The sequence below is a fragment of the Diachasmimorpha longicaudata genome, chromosome 7, assembly GCF_034640455.1.
Source record: "Diachasmimorpha longicaudata isolate KC_UGA_2023 chromosome 7, iyDiaLong2, whole genome shotgun sequence".
Classification (NCBI taxonomy): Eukaryota; Metazoa; Arthropoda; class Insecta; order Hymenoptera; family Braconidae; genus Diachasmimorpha; species Diachasmimorpha longicaudata.
In genome coordinates this window covers 6,938,323-6,965,298 of record NC_087231.1, presented here as the reverse complement: position 1 = coordinate 6,965,298, position 26,976 = coordinate 6,938,323, and the positions used below count along the sequence as shown (strand labels likewise).

General features: G+C 39.1%; 4 protein-coding genes across 15 annotated transcripts in view; 3 read left to right on the top strand and 1 right to left on the bottom strand.

Annotated features, from left to right (window-relative positions):
• Nucleotides 1-4: 4 nt before the first annotated feature.
• On the top strand, nucleotides 5-3,197 carry LOC135164453 (intraflagellar transport protein 56). Its single transcript, XM_064124808.1, has 7 exons — nucleotides 5-215; nucleotides 300-826; nucleotides 1,139-1,388; nucleotides 1,506-1,715; nucleotides 1,856-2,162; nucleotides 2,270-2,510; nucleotides 2,590-3,197. Exons 1-7 carry the CDS (start codon nucleotides 213-215, stop codon nucleotides 2,699-2,701), a joined length of 1,650 nt encoding a protein of 549 aa, XP_063980878.1. The 5' UTR covers nucleotides 5-212; the 3' UTR covers nucleotides 2,702-3,197.
• Nucleotides 3,198-3,369: 172 nt separating this feature from the next.
• Nucleotides 3,370-6,589, top strand: Tobi (target of brain insulin). Its single transcript, XM_064124806.1, has 7 exons — nucleotides 3,370-3,498; nucleotides 3,936-4,094; nucleotides 4,211-4,544; nucleotides 4,727-5,313; nucleotides 5,430-5,956; nucleotides 6,052-6,208; nucleotides 6,280-6,589. Exons 1-7 carry the CDS (start codon nucleotides 3,489-3,491, stop codon nucleotides 6,465-6,467), a joined length of 1,962 nt encoding a protein of 653 aa, XP_063980876.1. The 5' UTR covers nucleotides 3,370-3,488; the 3' UTR covers nucleotides 6,468-6,589.
• A 74-nt stretch (nucleotides 6,590-6,663) lies between these two features.
• Nucleotides 6,664-11,270, bottom strand: LOC135164448 (centrosomal protein of 120 kDa). 3 transcript variants are annotated; one of them, XM_064124802.1, is made up of 7 exons: nucleotides 11,116-11,270; nucleotides 10,291-10,438; nucleotides 9,957-10,209; nucleotides 9,127-9,777; nucleotides 7,536-8,890; nucleotides 7,080-7,434; nucleotides 6,664-6,983 (listed from the first exon to the last, which is right to left on the bottom strand). In XM_064124802.1, the coding sequence occupies exons 1-6, from the start codon at nucleotides 11,165-11,167 to the stop codon at nucleotides 7,104-7,106; spliced, it is 2,790 nt and encodes a 929-aa protein (XP_063980872.1). In that variant the 5' UTR covers nucleotides 11,168-11,270; the 3' UTR covers nucleotides 6,664-6,983; nucleotides 7,080-7,103. The 3 variants fall into 3 exon arrangements, with proteins under 3 accessions (XP_063980872.1, XP_063980871.1, XP_063980873.1); XM_064124801.1 differs by having other exon boundaries at nucleotides 6,664-7,434; XM_064124803.1 differs by lacking the exon at nucleotides 11,116-11,270 and adding an exon at nucleotides 10,736-10,983 and having other exon boundaries at nucleotides 6,664-7,434.
• Nucleotides 11,271-11,410: 140 nt separating this feature from the next.
• The window catches only part of Gish (gilgamesh), a 29,476-nt gene continuing 13,910 nt past the window's right edge, over nucleotides 11,411-26,976 (top strand). For all 10 annotated transcript variants that reach the window (XM_064124826.1, XM_064124825.1, XM_064124820.1 and 7 more), the window contains exon 1: nucleotides 11,411-13,292. In XM_064124826.1, coding sequence (XP_063980896.1) covers nucleotides 13,055-13,292 — 238 coding nt within the window. In that variant the 5' untranslated portion in view covers nucleotides 11,411-13,054. The remainder of the gene's footprint in view (nucleotides 13,293-26,976) is intronic.

Below are 26,976 nucleotides of genomic sequence, written 5' to 3'. Positions count from 1 at the left end.
AATCGATAAAATCGGAATTATTCTGAGAGACGTTAAAACACAACAAACAACGGATTTTCATTTTTTTTTCGTGGGTGTTCGTCAAGCTTTAAGTTTTTCGCGAATTCATTCAGTGGTAATTCAGTAGAAAAGAAAAGTGTTTATTTTGCGAAGAATAGAAAAAAATTGTTCATGGAGCTTCTTGGGTGATTTCAATTCCAATAAATCCAGCAATGGTGAGTCTTTTTTCTTTCATTAAGAATTCATAAATACGAAAGACTGTCTTAATTAATGTGGAGCTATGCCCTTGTTCACAACAGATACTCTCAAGAGCAAAACCGGCACTATCAGATGCCTCCAGAAAGCCCATAGCTCGAAAAGACATTCCAAAGCTCGAGGAATTCCTAGAAAAACGTGATTATGCAGGTGCTCTGGCGCTAATCGAGTTCAATGCCAACAGTAGCAATGCTCTTGAGACTGAAACCTGGATTGGCTACTGTGCGTTCCACTTAGGGGACTATAAAAGAGCTGCTAGTGTGTACGAGGGTCTAACGAAGAAAGACAAAGCTCCAGCCGATGTGTCCACGAACTTGGCCTGTTGCTACTTCTACCTCGGAATGTATCCAGAAGCTAAAGAAGCTCTCAGCAATGCCCCGGAGAGCAGTCTCAAGACTAGACTTTTATTTCACTTGTCCCATAAAATGGGAGACGAGAATACCCTTCTGGAGTACCATGAGAAGCTGAGGGACATCATTGAGGATCAGCTCTGTCTCGCCTCGATTCATTATCTCAGGGCACATTATCAGGAAGCTATTGATATCTATAAAAAAATTCTTCTTGACAATAGGTGAATTCTTTAGGTCGCAATTTTGTTGTCCATTTTGCACAGCCTACATCGGTTCATTTATATTCCCAGTGACTATCCCGAAAATTCCCTGTCCTGTGAGTCTCACGATTCTTGTGATTTCGATGATTTCGATTTCCTTATCCTCTTGAGCAAATCCAGGTATCCCTCAACTTTTTCTTCAATCACATTAGAATTAACGATGAAAAATATGAGTCGAACTGATAATAATCATCTAACTAATCATATAGTTGATGGGTTATCACAATTTTTGTCTGCCTTCTCTTCATTACGATTTTATTCTGATGATTTCAGGGATTATTTAGCTTTGAATGTTTACGTAGCTCTCTGCTACTACAAGTTAGACTACTACGACGTCGCACAAGAGGTCCTTCAAGTGTACCTCCAAAAATACCCTGACAGTGCTATCGCGATAAATCTGAAAGCCTGCAATCATTTTCGTTTATACGATGGAAACACTGCGCAGGCCGAGATGAGGCAGTTGGTGGAGAAGACAGCATCTACGTACAGCTTCGGGCATGACTTGATTCGACATAACATTGTGGTAACTAATCTCAGTGATTTAGAACAATTTTCCATTTCAATGAATTAATTAATAGCAACTTTACTAGTTGAACAGTCATTCTCTTCTCAAGATGAAACTAGTTATTTTTAATTTTAGGTCTTCAGAGATGGAGAGGGAGCTCTGCAGGTCCTTCCCGCCTTAGTAGACGTAATACCGGAAGCAAGACTCAACCTCGTTATTTATTATTTAAAACAAAATGATATTCAAGAGGCATACGATTTAATTAAGGACCTGGAGCCAGCAGTTCCTCAGGAATACATTCTGAAAGGGACTGTTCATGCACTAATTGCTCAGGAGACCGGCTCTGTGAGTTGAACAGCAAGAATCCTTCAGTGTATCGCACTGTCCATTGTTTCCAGCAAATCCTCGTGCTTCATACCCCTTTTGAATAAAGTGTAATAAATTCATAAGCTATAATTAATTATGTTGTTGTCATTGGATTGCAGAGAGATAGCATCAAGGTAGCTCAACAATATTTCCACCTCGTGGGCTCATCAGCCTCCGAATGTGACACAATTCCAGGAAGACATTGCATGGCTGCCTGTTTCTTTCTTCGCCGACAGTTCGAAGAAGTTCTCGTGTACCTCAATTCCATCAAAACTTATTTTTCCAATGATGATAGCTTCAATTTTAATTACGCCCAGGCGCAGACAGCCTCGGGGTATTTCAAAGAGGCTGAGGAGGCTTTTCTGATGATCAGGACTGAGCGATACCGGAATGATTATGTTTATACTAGTCTACTGGCTTATTGCTGTGAGTTTGTTTTTCAAAATTTATCCTTGTCCTTGTTAATAGATTTTCAAGGGTTTTTTGGAAACTGATTCAACTTTATCGCAATTGATCTGTTCCATTGGTTACAGTTATAATGAATAAAAAGGCTCAACTAGCTTGGGACTTGTATCTAAAGATGGACACATCGACTCAGTCATTTAATCTACTTCAGTTAATCGCCAACACTTGCTACAGACTTGGAGAATTTTGGTATGCAGCCAAGGCTTTCGATATGTTGGACAGAATGGATCCATCGCCGGAATACTGGGAGGGTAAACGAGGAGCTTGCTGTGGGACTTTTCAGTATATTGTGGCTGAAAAACATCCCAAGTATGTGAATTCTGAATAATATGAGAATTAATCTGTAAGAGGAAGGCATTACTGAATCGTTGAATTCCTTTTATTATAGAGAAATGGTGTCGGAAGTCATTCAACTCCTTAGAAATACTACAAACTCTCAGGTGGAGCAGATTATTCGAGTCATGAGGAAATGGGGAAAAGATCACAGAGTGAATTGTTAAAATTCAATTGTGTAATTTCATCGTAATTAATAACGTCATCCATTCATTAGCCTTATTTATACTAAGACATGTAATAAAATTGAATAACTTAAATACTGATGTTCGAATACCGACATTGTTTACGGCAATAGAGAATCATTGCCTTCCACAAGATGTTACAGCCTGATAAATAATTTTATCATCACTCAAAACAAATGTCTTATCACAGCAATCAGCGAAGAGTGGAGATACTCAAGTCTTTCTCACGCACAAATTCCAATCATCAAAAAGAATACAGACCTAGCCATCATGATTTACGGTGACTAATCTCACAAATCGAATTTTTTTTATTGAGAGTCAGTGAATAATGTCGCCCTGAACTTATTATGTGGCGCACAGTTGTTGGCAAACGTTCGATTTAGTTGGTGTACGTCGTATCGTAAATAAAAGCTGTTATAATTGGTTTCTGTCATGTGACGATCACACGACGTGTCACCGACGTGTCATAAAAATTTTACACATTCCGACCCAAGATCGAATCAAAGACAGCAAAAAACTGAAAAATATTCTCCCTCTAAGACACCGAAGCGATTCACAAATGATTAAAACACAATTAATGAAGGTCACATGTGACAAGACGCCCCTCACCGGAAGCTAGATAATTGTTGGAAAACTCGATTCTTGTTATGAGTCTCCATCAAGTGTCGTAGAGATAATTGTTTCATTTTTCATTCGAGTGGAGATATCAACCTGTATAAAGCTAGGGAAGGAGATTAGTACGACGATCAGTAATAGACTGACCGGAAGAATGGGTTTCGGTGAGTGATTCAAACGAATTGTATTTTATTTGGGAAAAATTCAGTATCTATCGGATCGCTCAAAAACTATCAAAACCTTCGGATACTTTTTAATGAGTATTCGGAAATTTCTATGAGTTCTGGGATAATTATTTACATGTCAAATTGCAGGTTTACGTGATAGTACGACCTTCAATAATTGATTGATTAATCTGTTTCATTTGTCAGTGTAATTGCTAATGTCTGAGGGAACACTGAATTTTCGACATATCTAATTGTGACATCGAATGGTTTTGTCAACGATTTTTTAGACCACGATCGCTTATTTTTATTGCCATTGTCACAAGTTTACTCAATATATACTCCTTCATGTCATGACTACCGGCCTTCGATAACTCAGCACCGCGTGAACTAATATTTTCCATTCAAAACCTTTTAAACATTTTGTTAAATTACAGTCAAGTTGATCGTCTTGCTGTTCATTAGCAATGCGTTGTCTTGCCAACTTCCTAATGTACCGGACCCATCCTCGGGGATCAGACAGGTCTCAAAAAATGCAGTGATCAATATCGAGGCGAGAGCCGGTGGCTCGGTAGTTCTCAACGCCACGAAGAACGGTAAAGATTAGAAACCCTTTATCCTGAGAAAAAGAATCATGGACATTACGTAAAAATGAAATTGCGCCATAAAACGCGTCATAAATTTCACAATCCCATCAATTGCCCTTCAACAGATGGCACCAACATGAGAATTGAACTTCAATTTTCCGGATCGTCGCCTACCGCTACTCCGAGAGTTACAAGTTGTGGCCAATATTCCACCTGCATAGCCGACGAGCGAGGAACTCACACGACCATCGAAGTGAACCCGACTCGAGAATTTGTAATCGTCCAGAGGAACTCGTCTTCCTCGTCGAGTCGATTCAGCGATTGCTTCTCATTGCAAGATGATACGCAGTGGGTGGGTGGTCCCCAGCATCGGTACCAACACTGGCCAATCCAGCACATGTACTTCGATGAGGAGCCTTATGTCCCGTCACACCCGACGAATATGGCTATCACCGAGAGGTAGATCGATAAACACTGAAAAATGTTAAAGGCAAATCTAACAAATTCGGGGAACAATTCTATCATCTTCAGGTCGAAATTTTTCTTATGATCGGGACTTGACAATTCGAGCGAACAATATTGTACAAAATATTGTTGCATAAAAATTGAGTCATTTCAAGACGAATTTTTACTCCTCACAGATACTGGCTCTCAAGCAGAGGGTTCTACATCTACGTTCCTTCAACCGTTCACCTTTTCCTGGATCAGAACAACATAAAGGACAAGTACCTGTGCCTGCTAGCCCAGAACAAAGCGCCATACACCAAAGACGGGAACGTGACAACCTCCTACGAATTCGGATTCTTTACGAACTCACGTCTCGCGCATGAGTCTGTCGTCAAACGTCACTTGGGAAAACCATTAGGACATCCTGATGCCCGTATGATACAGCACCCCATTTACTCGACGTGGGCCAGGTACAAGGCCAATGTCAGCGAGAAGGTCGTCAACGAGTTTGTGGATGAGATTGTCTCTCATAAATTCAACAACAGTCAGTTAGAGATCGATGACAATTGGGAGACCTGTTACGGATCTGCTACGTTTGATACTACGAAATTCCCTAATATCACACGACTGGCTGATACACTAAGGCAGAAAGGGTTCAGGACTACACTTTGGATTCATCCTTTCATTAATGTTGGGTGCGAACCTGCTTATTCGTACGCTAAGAATAATAGTTACTTTGTAAAAAATAGTGATGGAAGTACGTTTACAACATGGTGGCAAGGTAATCCAACGAAACTCAATGTTCTATCGCAATTAGTTTGGTGGAATATCTTAAATTCCAGAAGAAATGCTTAAATTTTTATCGACATAATTCATCTCCATTATTTTTTTCAATAGGCAACGATGGAGCTGGAGTAATAGATTTCACCAATCCGACAGCTGTGGCCTGGTGGGTGGCAAGATTGAAAGCCCTCGAAAAACTAGGAATAGATTCCTTCAAGTTTGATGCTGGTGAGCCATCCTGGCTTCCCCAGATATCGGAGCTGAGCGGAGCACCGGGTTCCAAACCAGGTATCTTTACCAAGGATTATGTGAATGCTCTTGCCATTAACTTCAACAACATCATCGAGGCTCGAGTTGGCTGGACCTCGCAGGACCTGCCAATCTTCATCAGGATGATCGACAAGGACACAAGGTATACTTGGAACAATGGGCTCCCAACGTTGATCACGACTCTGCTTCAGATGAACCTGGCAGGGTACGTTTGGGTTCTTCCAGACATGATCGGAGGAAATGGATATTTAGATGGATCACTGAACGGCACTTTCCTGCCTACAAAGGATCTCTTCATCAGGTGGCTGCAGTGCAATGTATTCATGCCTTCTTTGCAGTATTCTTTCGTTCCTTGGGATTACGATGACGAGGTAAGTGCATTCCTTGAGATATGACAATTGCAGAAACTTGACTTGAAAGTCGATTCTTGGATAACATATTTTTTCTTAATTTCCTCGATTTTCAGACAATTGCAATCAGCCGCACATTTACGAATCTTCACTCTCAAATAACCCCAACTATTCTGAGACTTATGAATACAACGATTAAAACTGGAGCACCACTGAATCCCCCTATTTGGTGGGTCGATCCTACCGATCAACAGGCTCACAAAATCAATGATGGTAGAATCAATAATTATAGAAGAGAATAATTACAGGTGAAAAGAAAATTTACGGACTGTTTTGATTTACAGAGTTCCTCTTGGGAGACGAAATCCTCGTAGCCCCAGTGATTGAGGAAAATGTAAGCTCTCGCGATGTGTATTTGCCAAGAGGTACCTGGAAGGATGCTAATACTTACCGCATTTATGAAGGACCAACTTGGATACGAAACTACCCTGCACCGCTGAACGTTCTCCCGTGGTTCGTTAAACAAGGATAATTTTTGAAGTTTCTCATCGACTGAAAATGTTATGTACGGTAGATATCTAAGGAAAAATTATCGGTTGCTACTGATAAAAATGCTATGTTATCAATAAATCAATAAAAAACATTTGAATTATATTTGTTGTGTTAGATAAACGGTTGTGATAAAGGGAAACGAAGAAAAAAAAGAATTGATGGTGGCTACAGTGGAAAAATAATGGGACGAACATCTAGCTGATATTTTTGATGAGATTTGGGAAATTGGAATTGAAATTTCGGTTCCGCAATTGAATTTAAATAACTTTAATTTATCGTTTTTCCACATTATGGTATTATTAAAAGAAAATAAAAATGTGTTATTTCAAGATAGTACTGTAATGTCCAGCACTATATTTTATTCTTTTGCTGAACATTAACTCGCAATTTTCTCCGGTTCATGATGCACTTATCTTCTGCAGTACATTAAAAAATTTTCAAAACACCGCACAAACACGTCGTAAATAGCGCTATAAATATCTCAAAACGTCGTAAACTATTGAACGGTAAAGGAAATAGAAGTGTGAGTAAATTTTGCAGTTTCGCGCTGCTTAAAAACATCAATAAATACAAAGATATATTATTAACTTACTTTATAAAAGATGAGTACAGTATGTCAACGAGGGATCAATAAAGATCGTATTTCCGAATTTAGTCTAATTATTATTGCATCCTCAGTACTATAGCTTCCAGTCTTCAATAATGTGTCGCGCTCTTCAATTAATTGTCGTAATCTTTTCTCTTGTTCACTCGATTCCCTGGTGTGCTGTTGTCTTCCGTAGTCTACGTTTGATCGAGAAGAAGAGTCATAAAGATTTTTGAACTCTTCAGCATTAATCACATAAGAGGGCTTTGGTCTTATTACATTTATTTCTCGTTGAATTTCATCGAGGAGAATTTTGTCGTTGGAAAGGGCTGCCGAATCTGCTTGAAGTAATTGTTCTAAGCTGCAAGATTAATAAAAAAATCCATTGTAAAAATATGCATGATATGAAATAATTATTAGCTCGATTTGGTAATTTCAATCACTGAGTTACCGATTACTTACTCAATATTCTTAAGCTCCTCTCTGCTTGATTTAATCTGCACTTCCAAGGCCTGTTGATGCTCCATCTTTAACTTGTGAATCTCTCTCACAGCCTTTCCCCATTGCTCCTTAAAAAACGTCTTGCTCTTCATGGCATTATTGAATTTATATTCAAGACTCTTCATCTGCTCCACAAGATTCTCCGTTTCTTCAGATGTAAAACCTCCCTTCTGGTACTCCGTGAGCTGCTCACTCTGCTTAGAAATGGTCTTCTGCAGTCGAGTATTCTCATTTCTCAACTCTGATATCTGTTCCTCAAAGTTCTTCTTCTCATCTTCGAGTCGAGATAATTTTGAAGCGCAGTCCTCCCGCATCCTCTCCGATGCGTCCTTCAGATCTCTCAATTTTCTATCGTATGTCCACTGCAACTCCTCATTCGTCTTCAACAGCTGTGCCTCTTTTTCCATGCTATGTATTCTCCTCGTTCTCAGATCGTCAGTGGCCTTGTTTAAATTATTAGCTAAGATTTTACATTGTTCTACACTACAAGCTAGTTGGGACTCCAATGATTCCCTTCTCCTCTGCCATTCTTCGCTCAATAGATTCAGATGTCGTTCTTCTTTCCATTTTAATTCCACTCTGAACATCTCCTGCTGTCGCTCCTTCCACGTCTCCAATTCGTCTACTATTTTTGATGCTAGAGAATCGTCTAGAACTGGCGGTCCCAAATTTTCACTCCAAATGGTCTTGGTCGTCCTGTAATATGGCCCATGATCGACCAAGCGCATCTGTACTTGTACAGAACCGATTTCATTGCGACTAGAATCGAATAAAAGCGCCTCATATTGACATTTCAATTCTGAATCATTGAAAATTCGGTTCACGTCAAGGATAGCCTGACCCAAACAGCTTCTTTCTATCCTTTCCTCATCCCGAATACTTATCCTCGGCGGATAGGTCACCAGCAAGTGTTTGATGTCCTCAACTGAGGAGATAAAGTGGAGTTTACAACCAATATCCTGTAATCTCAACGTCTCACCCATTCTCACTGGCATTTTCGGATAAAGTGTGGACATAACTTCAGCCTTTGGATGATGGAACCTGAATTCAATATTTTTTATCAATTGTGATTGCAGTGTCATAGAATTCAGTGCAACGTGGAGACAATAACAATGATATGCCTCAACGTTTTTTGTAACATCCTTCTCACTCCACGAGTGTGTTATCGTATTTCGTGGTTGGTCTTGAAGTATTTCAGAGTTGGAAAAATGATTCATCTTGCTTGTACAGTCCGTTTCATGCACACTACGTAAATGCTTGGCTGAGTCATCAGGAGGATTTTGATGACCCATTGTAACACATTGCTTTTCCATTATCTGGAAATGAAAAGCCACATTATGGTTCTGTTATGGAGATTCGGAATGATTTGTTCAGTAATAAAGTGGTGGAACGTAATGGAATAGATTTTGAGAAAAAGGTTTTCCAAGCCTCAAAGTTTTTCATGTTTTTGGATGTTGTGTTCATATTTCACTATCATATAAATATGCAATCTCAAATTTCAATTAAATTCCACAATATCTAATTTCAAAAAGAATGGAACAGACACAGTTACCGTTTCTATGTGTTTAGTAGTCGAAGAAGAATTATTGGGAAGGGAATTCACATGCACTTCATCGCCCTGATTGCCGAACCGCGTAAGAACCAATTGCAAATCAAGATACGGTTTCTCGTCCGCATTATCAGTCTCATCTCTTCTATCCAGAGTCTTCAGGAAGCATCGTTTATTCAGAAGGGCTTCTTTGCCCCCTGGTATATCCACCCATTGTCCTGAACTACCCCCTGATAAAAGTCCCTTCAAATCCACCTCTGACTCCCCTAATACACTTTCTCCGCACTTGAGAACCACAAGAAAATTGGGGTTTTTCTCTACGTAAATTTGTAACACTGGGAAGGAACTCCTTATTCTCATGATGATCTTCTCATTCAGGGAGAAGACGGTGGAGTCCATCGTAAACGGTTTGGACTGGAGTTCATTGTCCAGGATTTTGTACCAAAAGGTGAGGAGTTTGGTTGGGCTGTTTGGAGATGTGGGTTTGGGGACGATGAGGTGAAGATTGGCAGTTATTCCAGTCAAGATATTCAATGAAAATAATTCTCTGCTAGTCGTTATGGGACCGAGTTGAATCAATCTTTCTTCAGAAATTACGTACGGTACAGGAAGGTCATTCATCTCGATTAATTTATTCGGTTCTTCTTCTATTTTCTAAACATCAAGATGAGAACGAAGTCATGAAACTTCACATGCGGTAAATTCAATAACAATTGAGTTAGATTGCATTTGCAAATAAATTGAAAACTTTCTTTAATAATTGATAAACCCGGGCATTGTTATCCTGATCAACGGAACCAGTCATACTTTATCTAGTATATCATTCAATTTACCTCTGAAGACCCAACCTCTCTAGTATCCCGGTCCTCAATGGTCAATGAGAGTAAAAATTCAGGCTTATCACCTTTCACATCGTTCCTGAGCCCCAGTAGCCTATGCCAATTCATCTTAATGGTACTCTCATACCCCCGGGGAACAATTTGCGCTGATCGCAGGCTCAACAACAAGTACCCAATCTTTTCCTTTACGCCATTCTCTTTGAATTCGATACATTCGAGTTTCAATGGCTCTTGTCCTGACCGCATCCTGTTATGTTTTTAAATTGAATAAAATGCTTCTCTTGCGGTTCAATCATTTCTATGCAAGCTTTTTAGTTATATTTCTTACTTTCGAAGAGTTGTTTTCGCTGCCTCCCATACTAGATCGGTACCATACACAGGATTTGCTTCCGGAGAAATTAAATCTGTTTCTAGTGATAATCCATTCAACGTTCCGATGATACTTGTGGGATTTGCTACTTTATCAAAGCCCTTTCCTGCAACGAATAGTTAATAATGCTGTGAAAGGGGAAAAAATGCGCTGCTAACATTTTACAAGAGATTGATCTCATTTACTCCTTTCACAAAAAATCGACAATCATAAAGATCTAAAAGACAATTGTTACCACGACATAATTTTCATTTTTGAATGGATCTGGCACTACTCTAATAATTTTTCGTTTTAACGTAAGAAAGATAGGTCTAAAATTGAAGAATAACTGCTACATTCCTTGCAATTACTAAAGTACTTCGCTATATAAATATAGATATGTTGTTAATAATTTGATACGCACCGCACGTGTGTATAAAACAGTCGTTTTCGATCGTTAATAATTAAAAACCCACAGAATTAATTCCTCCTTTTTTGCAACCCAAATCATCTGTTCAGCCTTGATAATACCCATGATTCAACGAAATCATATGATCAAATTAATAGTAATCAATCATACAAGCGCCTCCATTTTTCCTCGCTTCACGATTAAACTATTATTCCGCATTCATCGAACATTCTTCAAATAAGTGATAATCATCCTCCTGAAATATTGAATTATCCCCTCGTGCCGGCTCAAACTGATACGATATCGGTATGACAACATGCTTTCCCGCCACTACCCCCACCGTGCCCCAAGAGAGGTTACATAAATAATAAAATCCCTGACAAAACCATAATTACCTTCCTTGAGAGTCAAAACAACCTGGACATTGCTCCCTGCCAGCTGCTCCATTCTCGTCCGTCATACGATATAAATAATAAAGAATAATTCCAAAAACCGTGTAATAGATTGAGAACCGAGTGATTGTGACCCGGCTGCCATGGAAACAGCGACCTAACTGCACGTTACACCGAAAAGAAACAAACAAAATGGAGCGCGAATTTTTTCACCAAATGTTCTCCACTTCTACGATGCCCTCGATCAAGTAACGACTCAAACGAATTTCGAATAAATTAATTCCGTGTTAGTAATTAACGTTTCGAGTGTAAAACAGCCAAATAATTCGAGAAAATGAAGAAGCAAATTTTCCCGGTCTGTGAGGGTGCGCCATCTTGCGAACAATGGCTGATCCAAAATTAAAAGGCTCTTTCCATGAATCGCCAATAACTCGTGAACGTGGTAGGCCTGGCGGGGCTCTCCACAAAGAAGAAAAAAAAGTTTCATCCAATGTACATCGAGACCCGCTCCCAACCGTTTTATCCGTGTCGGCCAAAGTGGCCAAGTTGGTGTAGCCCGTGGGTGAAGCCAAAGTGTTTCTCTCTTGTGGTCGTGGGCCACGGGGTGGTGCCCAAAAAGACTCCAGTGAATCAGTGCCACAATGCCGTAAATTCAACAGATATATTCTAACAAATTGTGAAAATTAATCGTGTGGGGAATCGGCATTAAATAATTTTTGGTGAATTAATGAAGTAGTGCAACACAAAAACATCTCTATCTTTTTGGCCCCCTCCTTCTCGCCCCACAGCCCCGTCAGTTGTCGTTCAAGTTGGCTACCGTTTGGTGTCGCAAGGATAACCGAGGGAAGGTGGACGAGATAGTTTTTTTTTATACTGCCAAACTGGCAATGTGAGAATAATACAATTGTTTCCATCACTTTATTAATCCCTGGAGTTCAATGCACCGTAGAAACGAGTTTTATCCCGTTGATTCCTGCATCGTTGGATGAATCTCCAGGCGTTTTTGAGTTTTTTTTTATAATCTGGAGATATTGTCGACGTCTGTACGCAGTTGCAGAGGGCAAATAAGTGGTAAAAGTGTTGGAGTTGAAGTGCAAAAGGAGATACTGTTGTGGGAGATACCCGGAGTCGAGGGATTGTGAGAAAATAAAAGTGATTTACAACAACTGGCGATGATCCATAATAGTTGTATGGGGGTACACCCTGCCCGACGACGGGTCCACAGTTGGGGATGCTCTGGACAGTGACTGAGGTTCGTGTTTTCTCCTTCATTGAGCTTCTCGACCGGCCGGGTTGTACATAAAAACCGGTTGTACATTTATTTTTTTAATTCGTATCAATTTTTGTTTCTCGATTTGTCAATCTCCAGCTTCATTTCTCGTCTGTTTTTTTATCCTCTCTATTTTCAATAATTCATTTCTGTTCTCCCTGGGGCAACTGTTATGAGGGCGAGCGCCCCATTCTAACACAAAGTTTGAGTTGGTAACCATTGATAAATTATCAGTTTTTATCATTACTGGGGTAAAACGTGGAATTGTTGGAGCTGTAGGAGTTGAAGTGTTTATTTCGGTTTTTTCGTGCCTTGTGAATGTGAGGGGGGAAGTATGAACCAGTGGCAATAAGGGAATTTGTCAAACTTGTGCCTATTTGTTTGTAAATTGTGGAGTGGTGTGAGAGGCATCGGGGAAATTTTACTCTGGGGAATTCGGAACAGGGCAGACAGGTGATTGCTCCAGTGAGTTTTCACCCTTTGACCCTGAAACAACAATTGCCACAACATGGAAATCACATACCCAACAAGCAGCAGCTACTGCCAGTACTGACAGACTGCGATATTAGTAAAAATAGTGAGGGAATTGTAGGGTGGTAATTGAGTTGTGTTGGTTCTGGTTCTTCGCTAACAAGGTGGAACCAGACTAGTGCATAACTTTCACCAGAAAAGATGCAGAAACGCGACGGTAGGGAGACAAGAGGTGACAAGGATATGACCAGGGGTGCTGAGAGAGAGCGTGAACAGGAAGCTGCCAAAAGAGCATCGAGAGGAAGTGGTAATGCAACTAGATCCAACATGCATACGTCCAGGCACAGTGTCACATCGACATCAGGAATTCTCATGGTTGGACCCAACTTCCGAGTTGGAAAGAAAATTGGCTGTGGTAACTTCGGGGAACTTCGACTCGGTGAGTCATTAAATTTATTCTTATTCAGTTGATTGTCGATGGAACAGTAGACACCAGTAAGGGATGAGGTGTGAGAATAGTTTTTGGATTCCTTCAATTACAGTGGATTAATTAAACTCCACTGGGAGAAGGACAACTGGTAGTCGAACGGAGAAAAGGGAACAGGTTCTAGAGCAAGTCTTGTTGGAGCCAAAAATAGAAAGCTGAAACTAGCGGAATATTTGAGAGGGAAAAATTCAATTGACTTGATTTTTGCGGGTTTAGAGGTCAAATAACCGTCTAAGCAAACATTCATGAAGTTGGAATGATTTTGCAGACGATTAAAAAATGTTTACCTCGATTTGTCTTAATCAAACTTCCAATGGTCAATCATCAAATGCCAAAAGTCGCACGTCATAAACTATCGGCAGAGAAATTGTTTCATGTGAATTTGTCGTTCATATGACACGCTCTCTTTCCAGAATGAAACGTGTTCGAGCCTAAGAGATACTTGCGTTTTTTATTCTCCATAATTTTCATTAAAACGAATTTAAAATTACATCTTCGGTTATCAATATTATCGGAATATTCATAACTACATATCGATAAATTGCACCCTTTTGTGGGCGGCCGCAAATATGTCTTTTGAAGGGACGTTTGTCAATAAATTTTTTATTATCTCTAAAATAAAAGATGGGTTCTTTGAAGAGAATAGAAAAATAAAGCAAAAAGCTGCTGTTGGTACTGGAAAAATTACAACGTATGAGCTGTAACAAATCTGGTGCTGTTCAAATAAAATTTCTGGATATTGTCGATATAATTTCACATAAATCCCGGACAGTTCGTATTCATCTGAAAATAACCTAATCAAATTTTACGGTTTAACTATTATTATTTTATTCAAGAATCGACTTTCCCATAATTCTTAAAAAACGAAACATCAATTGCTGTTTCTATTTTCACATAAAACCTTTTTCGAGAGTAAAACCTGCAGAGAAGTATCATATAACGAGGAAATAGAGCTTTTTGGGCAACCCAATGTCGTATGTTTATAAATTTATCACCTTAGGGATCGGTAAAGGGTTGTCATTGAACTTTTTTTATGAATTATTTGTAGAAAAAGTAGAAAATATTTTTGTTTACGAGGGACCAAAACTCAGTGATACAAAAATTTTTCTCTACACAGTAATAGAATTTACTTTCTCCCTAGAATAATGGAGGTGATTTTAAATTGAATAATCCTCGACAGAAATAAACTTTTCACCTTTGATATTCAAGTTCTTATAAGAACAATTCGATATCTTAGGGAACCATTAAAACGTAATACAATATCGGAATGTCTAATGAGTCAAATTACGAATAACAGGGAAGAATTGATATTTGCTGTATTGCATTATTCACTCGTCTTATTCCAATATTCCACAGCATTATTATTTTTTTATTGTTCTTCCAAGATTGGAGAGGCATTGCAATGACCTTTTTCATTTGGGTCAGAGGGGAATGTCTCGCGTAAACAGAACGAGTTATCTCGATCTCGATAATAAGACTGAATGGAGCATTTCCGTCCTTTAGCTTAATCCGTACATTTTTGTGCTCATCTTTATCTGGCGGAGCTCTTATCTCTATCTGTTATGAATGGAAAAAATGACCGGTTATTTTCTCGCCCACCTCTTATATTCAATGTTAATACCAATTAGCTATTTTTCTCGCAGTTAACAATTGAGAATTTCATGGAAAGGTTCATCAGTATTATAGACTTGATTGTCGTTGTGTCACGAAATGTTCCGGTAAATATATTTATCGTAATCGAAGGGGACATTCCGGCGGGACTAGTCCGTCATCTGCTGGTCGAAGTCATATTTATTTTGGTTGCCATGCGCTACAATGAAAATTAATGAAAAATATGAGAGTCCTACCCTTATATTGATTGACATTAGAATGGGAAACTGAGCAGTGAACTCTGAAATTTCAGTTGACATTTCCTAGTTAATCGTTCATGAATAAATAAAATCCACATATTTCAAATAAATAATGGAATCAGACGTTTCAATTCGTTAGTAGATTTTGTTCTCTTGGCAATTCCAACCAAATTATTTCTTGTGCGGTAGAATAGTATATTTCACGAGTGTTAAACAGTATTTTCCATCGTAATGTGTAGGAAATAAACTTTTCAAATGTACGAAACGCAGGAAATACTAAAATTATTTCGACTTCGTTGTTCGATTTAATCGGCAAATTTTTATCTCGAAAACTTCTTATCTTTTTTTATAATAACTCGTGATTGCACGAATAGGTAGAAATATATTTTCAATTGATCAATAGGTCTTTTTACTTGAGAAATCTTGAGAAAATAACTTCGACCGAATAAAAATTCTCATGAATATTAATATCCATGATTTTATACATGAGAGGTATAAAAAAATGATGAATTACACGTAAAATCATCAAAATCCCCCAAAAGTCTCGTGACCTCACAACTAAAAAGGCCAATTGAGGTCAATCCCTCTCCATTAGAAACCGGAAGTACAATACGTTTCACGAAATAAAATCCCCATCAGATCGAAACATTGAAAAAAAAAGTATTGAGCACTCAGAATCACCTGGAATAATGAAAATTATCAATCGTTCGATCCTCATAAATTTCTACGTCACTTAGTATTTGCATGGATTCTAACAAATCTGGTTTTAAACGCCTCATGCATTTATAAGTGCCCTGTATAACTCGTGTATCGATCGGAATAATTCTATGATAAAATTCACAACCGGAGGTGATCAGAGACCTGCGTTAAAAAAAATCGGCGAACAAAAACAAAAAAAAAATTCAAATAAATATCGACCCATGAGACCTTTCAAAGGCGAACAAATGCATCGTAAAATGTCTCTCTAACGTGTCTATACCTGTTATCAGCTGATTTTATCAATGTGCAACGCTCATCACGGTTATCTTGAAATTGTGTACTTTGTGGCTCAAAACTCTAGTCATCCAGTTCTAGAACTGATTAATGAACAAAAGAGGGAGTAAAAGTCAAATAAAAAATATTCGAATTATCTTTGCCACCAAAGCGCAACCGGGGTCACGATCGCTCATGAATTCTCGTCACGAGACGACGACAAATATAACCTCGGACAGAAGCATGAATATTAAACGGAAAAATACTTTGTATACAAGTATTGTTGCTGTGATGAGGAGGTGAGAATGTAATGCTCAACTATCGAGACGGAATTCAAGGTACAGCTGTGTGCATGCTTGTGAAATAACATTAATTACGAGGGGAAACAATTTCATTAATAATAATTCGGTGAATAATAATGCACACGGGAGGAAATATAAAGGTGGAATGAAAAAAAAAGGGGAAAGTGTTGCAATACGTTTCTTTTATTTCTCAGTTGTGTTTGCACTTGAACGTTAATATCATCAGCTTGCCTCAGCAGTTATAATGAATGGGCTGATAACATTTGAAATACATTAGTAAGGAAAAGTTCATGGACATTGAATTAAACTAAAAATCCTGGTATATTTGATAAAATTGAAAACTCAAGAAACACGAGATTTTTTTATTTTACGCGGATTTTCAATCAAACCGTCAGTGTCCAATTACGTTGAATTTTCAATTAATTGAAAACAGGGTTAATTTACTTGAATTTCTCGGACTTCCAAACGTTTAATTTTTATCTCCATTGGTGTGTGTACCGTTTGGTTTTTACAGATTTCATTTCCCCAACAGAATTGTTTTTTTTTATCAAATTTGTGGTAAATGCTCGCAATTGGCCATCGTCCGAAGGCCTTCAGCCAATTATTCACATTTTGTGTACGTAATAGTAATCGATATGTACAGAAAAAAACGAAGGGTTTACGTGTTTGTTTATATAGAACAAAGATGATAAGATGAGTATTTGTTAGCGAAATTGAGTGAAAAATTCGAGGGAAAAAGTGAAAATTCAGGAGATTTTGTTTACGAATATTGTCGATTGACAATTTAGTTAAATGTTCATCTCACTTCTACTGAAAACTCGCTTCTTTCAATGTTACCCATAAAATTCAAATTTTCATTCATTTTTTGTTCAATCCTATTCCCATTTCAATTTTCCATCTCCTGTGAATTACTCATATTTTCCCTGAAAAATAAACAAAAAATCGCTTCGGGCGATGGCCAGTTTCAAGCTCTCGAAAGAAATTGCAACGGATTTCGTTAAAAATCCAATAGAAAAAAAACAAATTTAGAAATCCAGCAGTAGATTTACAATCTGTCCGATGAAAACAGTTATTACGAGACAAAGAATTTATTTTATGTTTAATTAAATTGTCAGTTTGATAACAGAATCAAGACAATGGTTATTCCTCCTCTCGGCAATTCACTGTGCGGGTAACAACAGAAAAGTGGCTGGCACTTCCTCCAGCAAACGGGTCTCCTCCTTCGTTCTCGGTGCGAAACGAGTCGAGACGGCCCGAGAGACAACCAAAGACCTCTTCTACAACAGTAACTCACCTTAGTGTGGATGAATTTTCCCGGCACACCACCTGGTTGCATACCCTTCTTGTCAGCCAACTGCACCCATGACTCTCTCTCCCTCCCTCTCTTTCTCATTTTTTTACCAATTCTCGTGACTATCCCCCTGTCTTGTTTACGTTGATCGACAATGATTATCAGGTGCAAATGGTTCAGCCGCGGATGACATTAAAACTTGAAGTACCATTTACGAGGGTTCAGGGAATAGAGGAGAAAGCGATGGTCGCAAAATTTTAACTGCAGCGTGTAGACGATCGGGAGCGGAGGAGAGACAGAAAGAGAAAGGGAGAGAGAGAGAGAGAGAGAGAGAGAGAGAGAGAGGGTGCTTACTTGCTTAGTTTAGTGGTGCAGCACAACAGCCTCGGGCGCGGACAATTTAAACCGAGTGCAAGGTCTTCACGATGACACGTCTGGCTCGACGACAAAATTTGTAATTTAGCTCGAGAAAAATTATGAAAATTTGAAAATGAGGGTACTCAACGGTTTTGACGACTTCAAAAATAATATAAGGGATTAAATCAATTTTAGAAAAATATTTGCGTGTGGAAACAAGTCCGTGATCTTCAGGAATATGGCCCTCATTTGAAGAAATCTAAATTTAATTACTGATGATAGGGTACCCTGGCTGGGATAGGGCTGATGATACCGGATTTCTATCACTGAAATTTTGGTTATTCGTTGCTGCAAGACAGTTCAATCCATATCTCGGGAACTTGCCAAATTTTTATTGATCATCTCTGTGGCGAGGGTTATAGGAAAGATAATTACAGCGATAATTAAAGCGAATTCAGGAAAAAAAATCGAACAGAATGATAAATCTCCGGTCTATCTGTCTCTGACAGCGCATTCCGTCACTGAAATTAACAGCTGAGTCCCTAACAATCCCTGACATTACCCTGTACATTCCCTAAACTTCTGAATTCTGGAATTTTCTGCTCGTTGAATTTCCCAATTACAGGGCTTTAATGATCAGGGATCGGTTCCGGAAATGAAAAACTTTTTTCCGCGTGAGAATTGACTTCCAAAATTCATCCTGAAGTTTAGTTCTTCTTATTTATTTTACTGTCTTGTTGAGGCCGGATGGGGAAGTACGAGATTCCAGAGTTATCGGTTTCAGGTACAGAGATGCGGAGAGAATGAGCAGAGAGAGGGAGGCTTCCGGTCGCCCGCAACAGAAGGGCAACAAAAAAAGAGGATGGTGTGGGAGGGGGAGGGGGGGGTAGAGGCTCGAATCGATCGGTCTTTGCCTTTCCAACTTTCCCACGCTCCCTCTCTCGATGCTTCATTCTGTCAGTAGATGCAGAAGTGAAGAAATCGAGTGACACGTGTGCAATTGAATTTTTGACGGGTCTAGAGGGTCAAAGGGTATTGGAGATTCAGTTGATGAGGGCGAGTGAACGGAGATGAGACGATTCACTTTCTGACATGGGAATATCTACGTGCAAAAACCCCGGGGACTGACGTCAGTGGTGATAATCGAAGGAGTTTCACCTTCTTTTGTGGTCAAATATTTTTAGTACCTCTTGCTGGTTCACTCCTCATGGCCTCCAGTCCACGTGAAACACGCTGAGACAGGTTGCTACCTGTCTGGTGGGATCGAGTGACTCATATCATGTGCTCGCGATGAGACTGAGGTGAAATGACCTGCTGAATCCATTGGCGCCGGATGTTTCAGGTTTCGGTGGACATAGAGATGAAGCTCCTTTGTGTTCATGAATAATTATTGATTATTTCGTGGGGGAAGATTATCGTGTACTCGATAAATGAGGATGTGCTTATTATTGGTCGGAATTCAATTCCATTTTACAGATGAGTGAATATAATTCCATTAAATAATAAATTCAATGAGTTATGGAGATTCCAAGACAATAATGTCTCCTGCCTCACTCGTCTGTGGAAAATGATTTTGAAATCGTGAAGAGTAGTCTCTCGTATCTGATAGACTTATCGATATTTTTTATTAGCATCGATAATACTGACTATTCCATGACAATTGGAGTGTTATCGAGTGAGATAAAACTCGGGGTGGAAGGATGAGTTTTCTCCTTTGGCTCGATGACACTCCACTACGACGTATAAGAGAATCGTCAGTAATTCGACGAAGGTCGCTGTCTCATTCGAATACCCTCATTGTGGCTCACTTCACCCAGTTAAAATCGTCGATATCAAGAGGATATCGATCGTTTTTTCATCCAACACTTGATGTCCTGGGAAGGGAAGTGGGTAGAAGAGATGAGGAAAAGTTTAATGAATGAATGACAATGCCAGATGGAAATTCGTCTCATTCCCCCGGTCTCTCTTTTCCATCAGTTCGGATTTTTCATTTCTTTTCCTCATTTTCTGGTAAATAATTAATCAACAGTGCTTGCGCGATCTCGGTTGAATGACTCGGAGTTTCCAATTCCTCAAGTAAACGAGTAAATTGGATGATAACCCCTTTACTTCACTGCTCGCGAGGCTAATTATTATATAATTGCGGATTATAGATTAATACCCTAGAGGAGGGGTCTCCAACTTGACTCCAACAAGCCTACAAAATTCATGTAATGAGAAATTAGTCACATAAAACAGGGAATATTTACCCAAAAACAGTTTTAATCGCGGAAAGTCAATGAAAATAGAGTGAATACGCGAGTGATCAACAGCCAGTAAAAAGCACATGAATGCAACTAATAAAAATAAAATTTTTCCATTTTTCATTTTACCCTTTGACTCGGAACTATTTTTCATCAAATAATCCGAACGATATCTGAGTGCACAGGCCACATTGCTCAGTTCACAAACAGTCGTCACTATTGTTGCTGACGTTTCGCTCATAATTATTATTATTTTCTTTAATTGTTCACCTAGTGGAGGGTAACTTGGAGTACTCGTCCGATAGCCTCCGTACCCTGACCTACATTTACACACCGGGCCTCTTGGGTTTTACCAGCCAACAATGAGACTGTCCACCTTTAACTTGAGTGAGGCCAGAAAACTGCACGAATGTGGTCGATTGTCGTCGTCTCTCTCCGATCATAAACTATTGCCACCTCTTTGGCGTTGCCTCTTATCCGACAATGCCATTGCCTCTATCGCACTTACCCTTTTGCAAATTTATTCATTCAGTCATGCCAAATTGCACTGACAAATGCCTGGTGAATTTACATTTTTTCAACGTTTCTTTTGAATTCAAGCATTCGAACAAATTTTTTCAGGAATTTCTTTTTGGTGGGTAGAGGGGGGGCGTAATTGACAACATATTCACAGAGAAAAAAAAAATTTAATTTATCAAATTTACCTCTGAATTTTAGATTTTGTTTTTTCTGAAATTTAGAAACTTGTGTTCAAATCTAGAAAGACGTCTTTCAATCGAATTTTCTCAAATTCAAGATATTTTATTACCATGGGACGGGGAGGGGAGGGGGCAGGAAGGGTCGAAGGAATTTTCAATTTATTGACAGTTCAAATGTGAAGCTCAATTCTCCAAATGATTTTTTAATAAATTGATGTTTGATGACACTTGATATTTCAATAAAAAAATGAGAACTTTTATGAACAATTTCACGTAACATGTAATTGAAACTCACCACATTGGGAATTCGGATGCCATTGTGACGGAAATGTCAATGGATTTTCAACTATTTTGAGGTGGCGATATTGATTCATACATCAATGGCGTTAGATACATTGTGTTATGGGTTTTTGCTTCCGAATGGACTGCAAAATGTATTTGTATTTGGGTGATTTACCGATTCTCTAATTTTAATTGCAATTGGTGTACAATGTTGTGAAACGTTGAATAATTTTTTCTTATGTCGCTGGAGCAACACCAGGGCTTTATTGATGGAAACGAGTATTCGGTGATAGTTACCGAATGTCATGCGATAAAATATGCCATCTAGGTCACCTCGACGGTTCAAGATTCTCGTCTTCACGAGGAGACAATTCGTACAATAAATTACGGATCAACTCTCATGAATCATCCGTTAATGGTCGTTTTTGCACAATATGTTGTGTATACTCGTACCTTATCTCATTATATCAGTACGTGTTCGAAGAAATATTAATATTAATTCGTATATCGTGATTAGTCACTAAATGATTTAACGATATAATTCATACAAAAATCACAAGAAGTTTTCTTAACAGAATTTTTTTTTGCACTTATTTACTCTTTATGATACACCTCAGTGATGAACGTCTGGTGAGTTCACCTATTCAAGAAAAGTTTTTAAGTTCAATTCTCCATTTGAATTTTCTCATTTTTTTCTGCATGTCAATCGTTGAATAATTGGCACCGGCTGAATGTATTGGAGACTCAAGTGCGCGCAGCATAAATTTCGTTACATCAACATTATTACATTATGCAGAATTTTATCGAGGTTCAGATATTAAAGCTCTCTGAAACATGAAATTCTCGGAAATAAAATTTCCTCGGCGTATAAATGCCCCTCGATGGAAGAACACGCCTCAGAATGTGGTGTTCGTCGTCTACCACCGCCGTTCCCTCTAGGACATTCATACCCTTTCGATAATTCATTATCTCCGGCTGCTGTCAGATTGTAACGAGTAATATTTTCCGAAATTGACATTTGTTATTTAATTACCACTTAATAATAATTACTTGAGTGCCGGGGGTTCTTCGAGTGTTCGAATTTTGTGAGATTCTCTTACTTTTCGAAAATCGATCTCATGTTATTCAAACCCCCGGTAGACCCTAACAACCTGTCAGATATTCGCAGACACCCTGTTACTCCTAGATTCATCCTATAATGTATTCACGATAAAGCTGAGCCGTTCCTCTCGACGCGAAAAATTTACTCACCGCATAACTCACTGATAAATAAAGAAAAAGCGGTTGTCAACCACTTTACGGAATCGGAAATTTACCCCGGCATTCCAATAACCCACCCATAACTTTCCCACTATTTATTGTCGTCCAGCACTCCAATTTTTCAATTACTCCCCTCACATATCAAAATCCAAAAAAAAACAATAATGGAAAAATCGATAAAATAATGAACATAAAATCCATAAATAATCGGCTGCGACGTTGCTGCCGAGGTCTGTAGCCAACAGTATCGGTGGAGCGTTAGTCGGTGCTACTTGGTGTCAAAGGGATGCTTAAGTGGAAACCGATGCGGCAGCGTGGTGACAAAAGGAGTAGAAAGGGTTGGCGTGAGGGCAGACTGGTGGGGGATTGGACAACACAAGGGGTGTGAATGAGGGAGATACAGTTGAGAGTGAGAAATCGTGAAAGGGCAGCTGGAACACCCCGTTCACTGAGATAGACTTTAACATCCGCGAATGATAAAGGACGAGGGAGATAAAAAAAATAAATAAGGCTGTGGGGTAGGAGGGGGGATGAGGGTGTATGGGAGTAGGCCAGTCGCGCGGCAGTTGGAGATCGATCGATGCACACGATGCCGAGTTCACCGAAGCACTCCGTGATTTTCCTCTCCAAGCGTCTTGTCTTGCCTTCATCCTACTCCATCTGTCGTTCTCCTCAGCGTTCCGGAGAATGTATTTTTCTCATTATTTTCGATATTTTATTTTACCCTTCGGACTGCTGGAATTTTCTTAAAATTCACTGGTTCAAGTATCCTGGATTGTCAGAGGAGGATTGAAATTTCATGGAGGGTTCATTTAGTCTGAGGAAAACAAGCTTAAGTATGATTTAAGAAGGAGAAATCACGAAATTGTCATTTTACGAAGAGTAGGAAAGCCAAAGCTTTGGAGTTAAATTTTTTAACTTATTGAGAATTAATTATCAGCATTGCACTGACAGTTCGAATTTTCAACAAAATTATCACCAGTATGAGGACTGCCTTATTCGCAATTGGTTCATGACAAATGAATTTGTACCAGTTTTCCGTAAAAAAATATAATATTTCGGTTTATCACATATAATACCACAAGTGCTTCAAAATTATCGAATATTTCCCGATAGATTCGTTGCAAACAAATGAAGGAGTCAAGTTTTTCAGGCTAAAAAATCACGAGTGCGAAGCACGAGTGATTTTTCCTGAAAAACTTGACGACTTCATTTGTATGCAGGGAACCTAGAGGGAAATATTCTATAATTTTGAAGCTCGAGTGGTATTCAGGGGATTATTTTTCCTATCCAAATTTCGGCCAAGAGAATTGTGCCATGACATGAAAAGAGGTTTATTTGGTTAGGTGTCGTTTGTTTACCAAAATATTCAAAAAATTATCGCTGATATTCGAGGTAGGCTATACAAAATATCAACAAATGGTGCAATTCTATTGGCTGAAATTTGGGTGGGAAAAATAATCGAACAAATTTTCCAACAATAGACCGGGGAGACCTCTACTACAGAGCAAGGAATTGGAATAATCGATTGGTACATGGTGGAGGAAAAAAATCTGGGCCATTACAATTATTCCCCAAGTTCGGATTATTTGAACAGTTTGAAAACACGTGAACCCCTAAGTATATCTGCATCCACGGAGAAGCCCTAGTTCCCTTTATTGTCTCAATATCCACAAATAGTAATGTTTCGTTATTAGCTCATTACACAATAGCAAATTCATTACAGATGAGGCCTCTTGTCCACTTCCATCACGTAATACGTGTTATGGCATTTACCCATAAATACATCAATCAGATATTGAATAGTGGTTACCTGGTATATTAATTGTATGCGCTAACGATCCATCAATTACTATTGAGATTCAATATTCTCCCTTGTACTATTAATCTCGTGCGACTGCTACTTTACTACCAACTTGGATGATCACTTGAACAAGCTGATTCACCTCGTTGGCATTATCCCTCCCTGAATTCGAGTGGATTGGAGCGAGTCGGAAGTCATTTCGATTTGCCACTATCCGGGAATAGATGAGGCCACATGTGAAACTATCGGTACCACAACGCCCGCAAATTTAGGTTTAGCGAGGATGAGTTTGTGCAACGAGAGTGGGTGCCCTGTTACTGTTTAACAGGATAGAGTACAAATACGCGTCACGTTGGTTTTCCAGGGTCTTTTGTGGGATTCTGGGTGGAAACATTGCACTGAACAAAAGGGAAGGGTTCGTTGGATACACGACGAATGGAATTTAATCTGTGAGGTTTGTGGTACACTGAGTATATCCAACTGGACTAAGCTGTTCTGATGATGGACTCTGCCCAATGGAGGTGGTCCATCTTTTGTTCTCATATTTTTTCTCCGAAGTTTCTCGAGCAAAAATCAGCTGTTTTGCGCTCTCGCTCTCTCCCGGTGGATGAAATAACGTGAACGTATTCGTGAATTCCTTTTTTTCTTCTGTTTCTATCACTCTTGGTACAAGATTTACGATATTTTACGTTTATTCATCGCTGACTTATATTTTTCTGGTGTAAATCAGCCCGAAGCGAGGGTAGTCTATCCCTCGGGCGGGAAAAAAAGATAGCATCCCCCTCAAAAAGGGGGAAATACGCTGAGCAGAGCCTATTTTCTCCTCGTCGTTTCCTGCATCGTATCCACATTTTAATCATGAGACTTCTTTCTCAAGACAATTTCCCTTTGAAACTCGTCTGGACCCAAGAGACATTGAAACTTTCATATTGACGAGGTGAAACAGAACACAGGATAATAGAAAAGAGTCCGAAAAATAGAGCAAATCAAAAGATTGCCAAGAGCCATGATCAAAGAAGCAACAAAAACTTGATTAACCTCAGGGGAAACAGAAAGACTCCTCCCCCCTCCCCCCCAATAAAAACAAGAACATAACTCTGCACTCAGTGTTTCCTTCATCAAGACCTTTAGATAATAAATATACCCTCGACCCTGCAGTCAACAAAGACAACAAAATCCGATATCCAACACCAGACGAAAAACAAACTCCTGGAGTACCTGGTATGAAAAAAATGAGGGGTAAAAAAATCACAAAACGAAAGAAACTGTTATGCACCGATGGAATATCCGGATGGTGGATGTATCGCGTGATGCATGGACATTGTTATAGATACCGTTGGTACGCTCTCGCGCGTTTTTTATTAGATTAAATATTAGCGCATGTGACCGTGAAACCTTTCGATCACGAGGTCGAAGGTGTTAACTGGCTTCTGTATTCTCAATTGTCAGCCATCTTTATTACCTGTATACCACTCACGTTGCATTTATTTTGAATTTTTAATGGAGTATAAATAAAAATTTGCCGGACAAATGAGTCGAACGGGCGTGAAAAAAAATAAACGGAAAAATTCAGGGACTAATGCCCGAACACCTGGAAGGTGCATTAACGGCGGGCAACACCAGGCCACTTGGTAACAACGGACGTGTCATTGACTCCCAGCAGCGTCCGTATCAATGTGTTACCAGGCGAGACTGAACAGGAATCCTTCAGGTGACTTCCAAACGGTCGTTTCAAAATTATGAATAAGACGAGTTACTCGCGGAAAAATGTGTCAGCGTTCTATCTGTGTCTTGACGTTCAACTTGCTCCCCATTTATTTTTTCCTTCATTTTTTTTTTTTTGAAAAATCCCTGGGATCGAGTTAAGTAGGCACGTGAAGTATTTTCAGTCTGGCCTAGTTTATCGTTAGACTGCACGCGGTCGATTGAAAGCACGACCCGCACCATGATGCAGACCAAGTGTAACTAAATTGCATTCACGCATAATTCAGTTTTTTTTTTTTCATCATATTCCTGGTCAGTATGGTAGTAGGTGTATGATGTAGGGCTATAAGCTGGTTCATGATTCATGGGGACTGATTGCTGGCGTCTCTTACACATGCCAACGCTCGCTCTTAACAGCGAAGGCATTTTCGTTCGCACTGGGGGAGAAAGAGGGAGTGAGACAGATGAGATTTGATGGAGGGCGCGTACTGGATGATACTCGACATTGGCTGCTCTTGTTATCTTCAATTTTTTCGGATCCTTCTCCACTGAAGCATCCGAAGACAATGAGTTTATTGTACGGCAATGGGTGTTGTTGTTTTTCCAATTTTCCTGGCACGAGAATTTCACGAATTAGAAGAATTAATATCCTGATAGATCATAGACAATTTCACATTTTTATCACGAAGAGGAGAATGTGGGGGAGTACATTTGATTGATAAAAGCAATCCAAGTTATATCGTTTGATAATACCATAATATTAATTGAAGGCGAAATTCCATCAAAGAAATCATGAAATTCTCAGGGCAATTCATTGATCTCATTGGAAAAATTGTATTTTGGTTGAATTTCAAGATGTTCAGGGATTGTTTC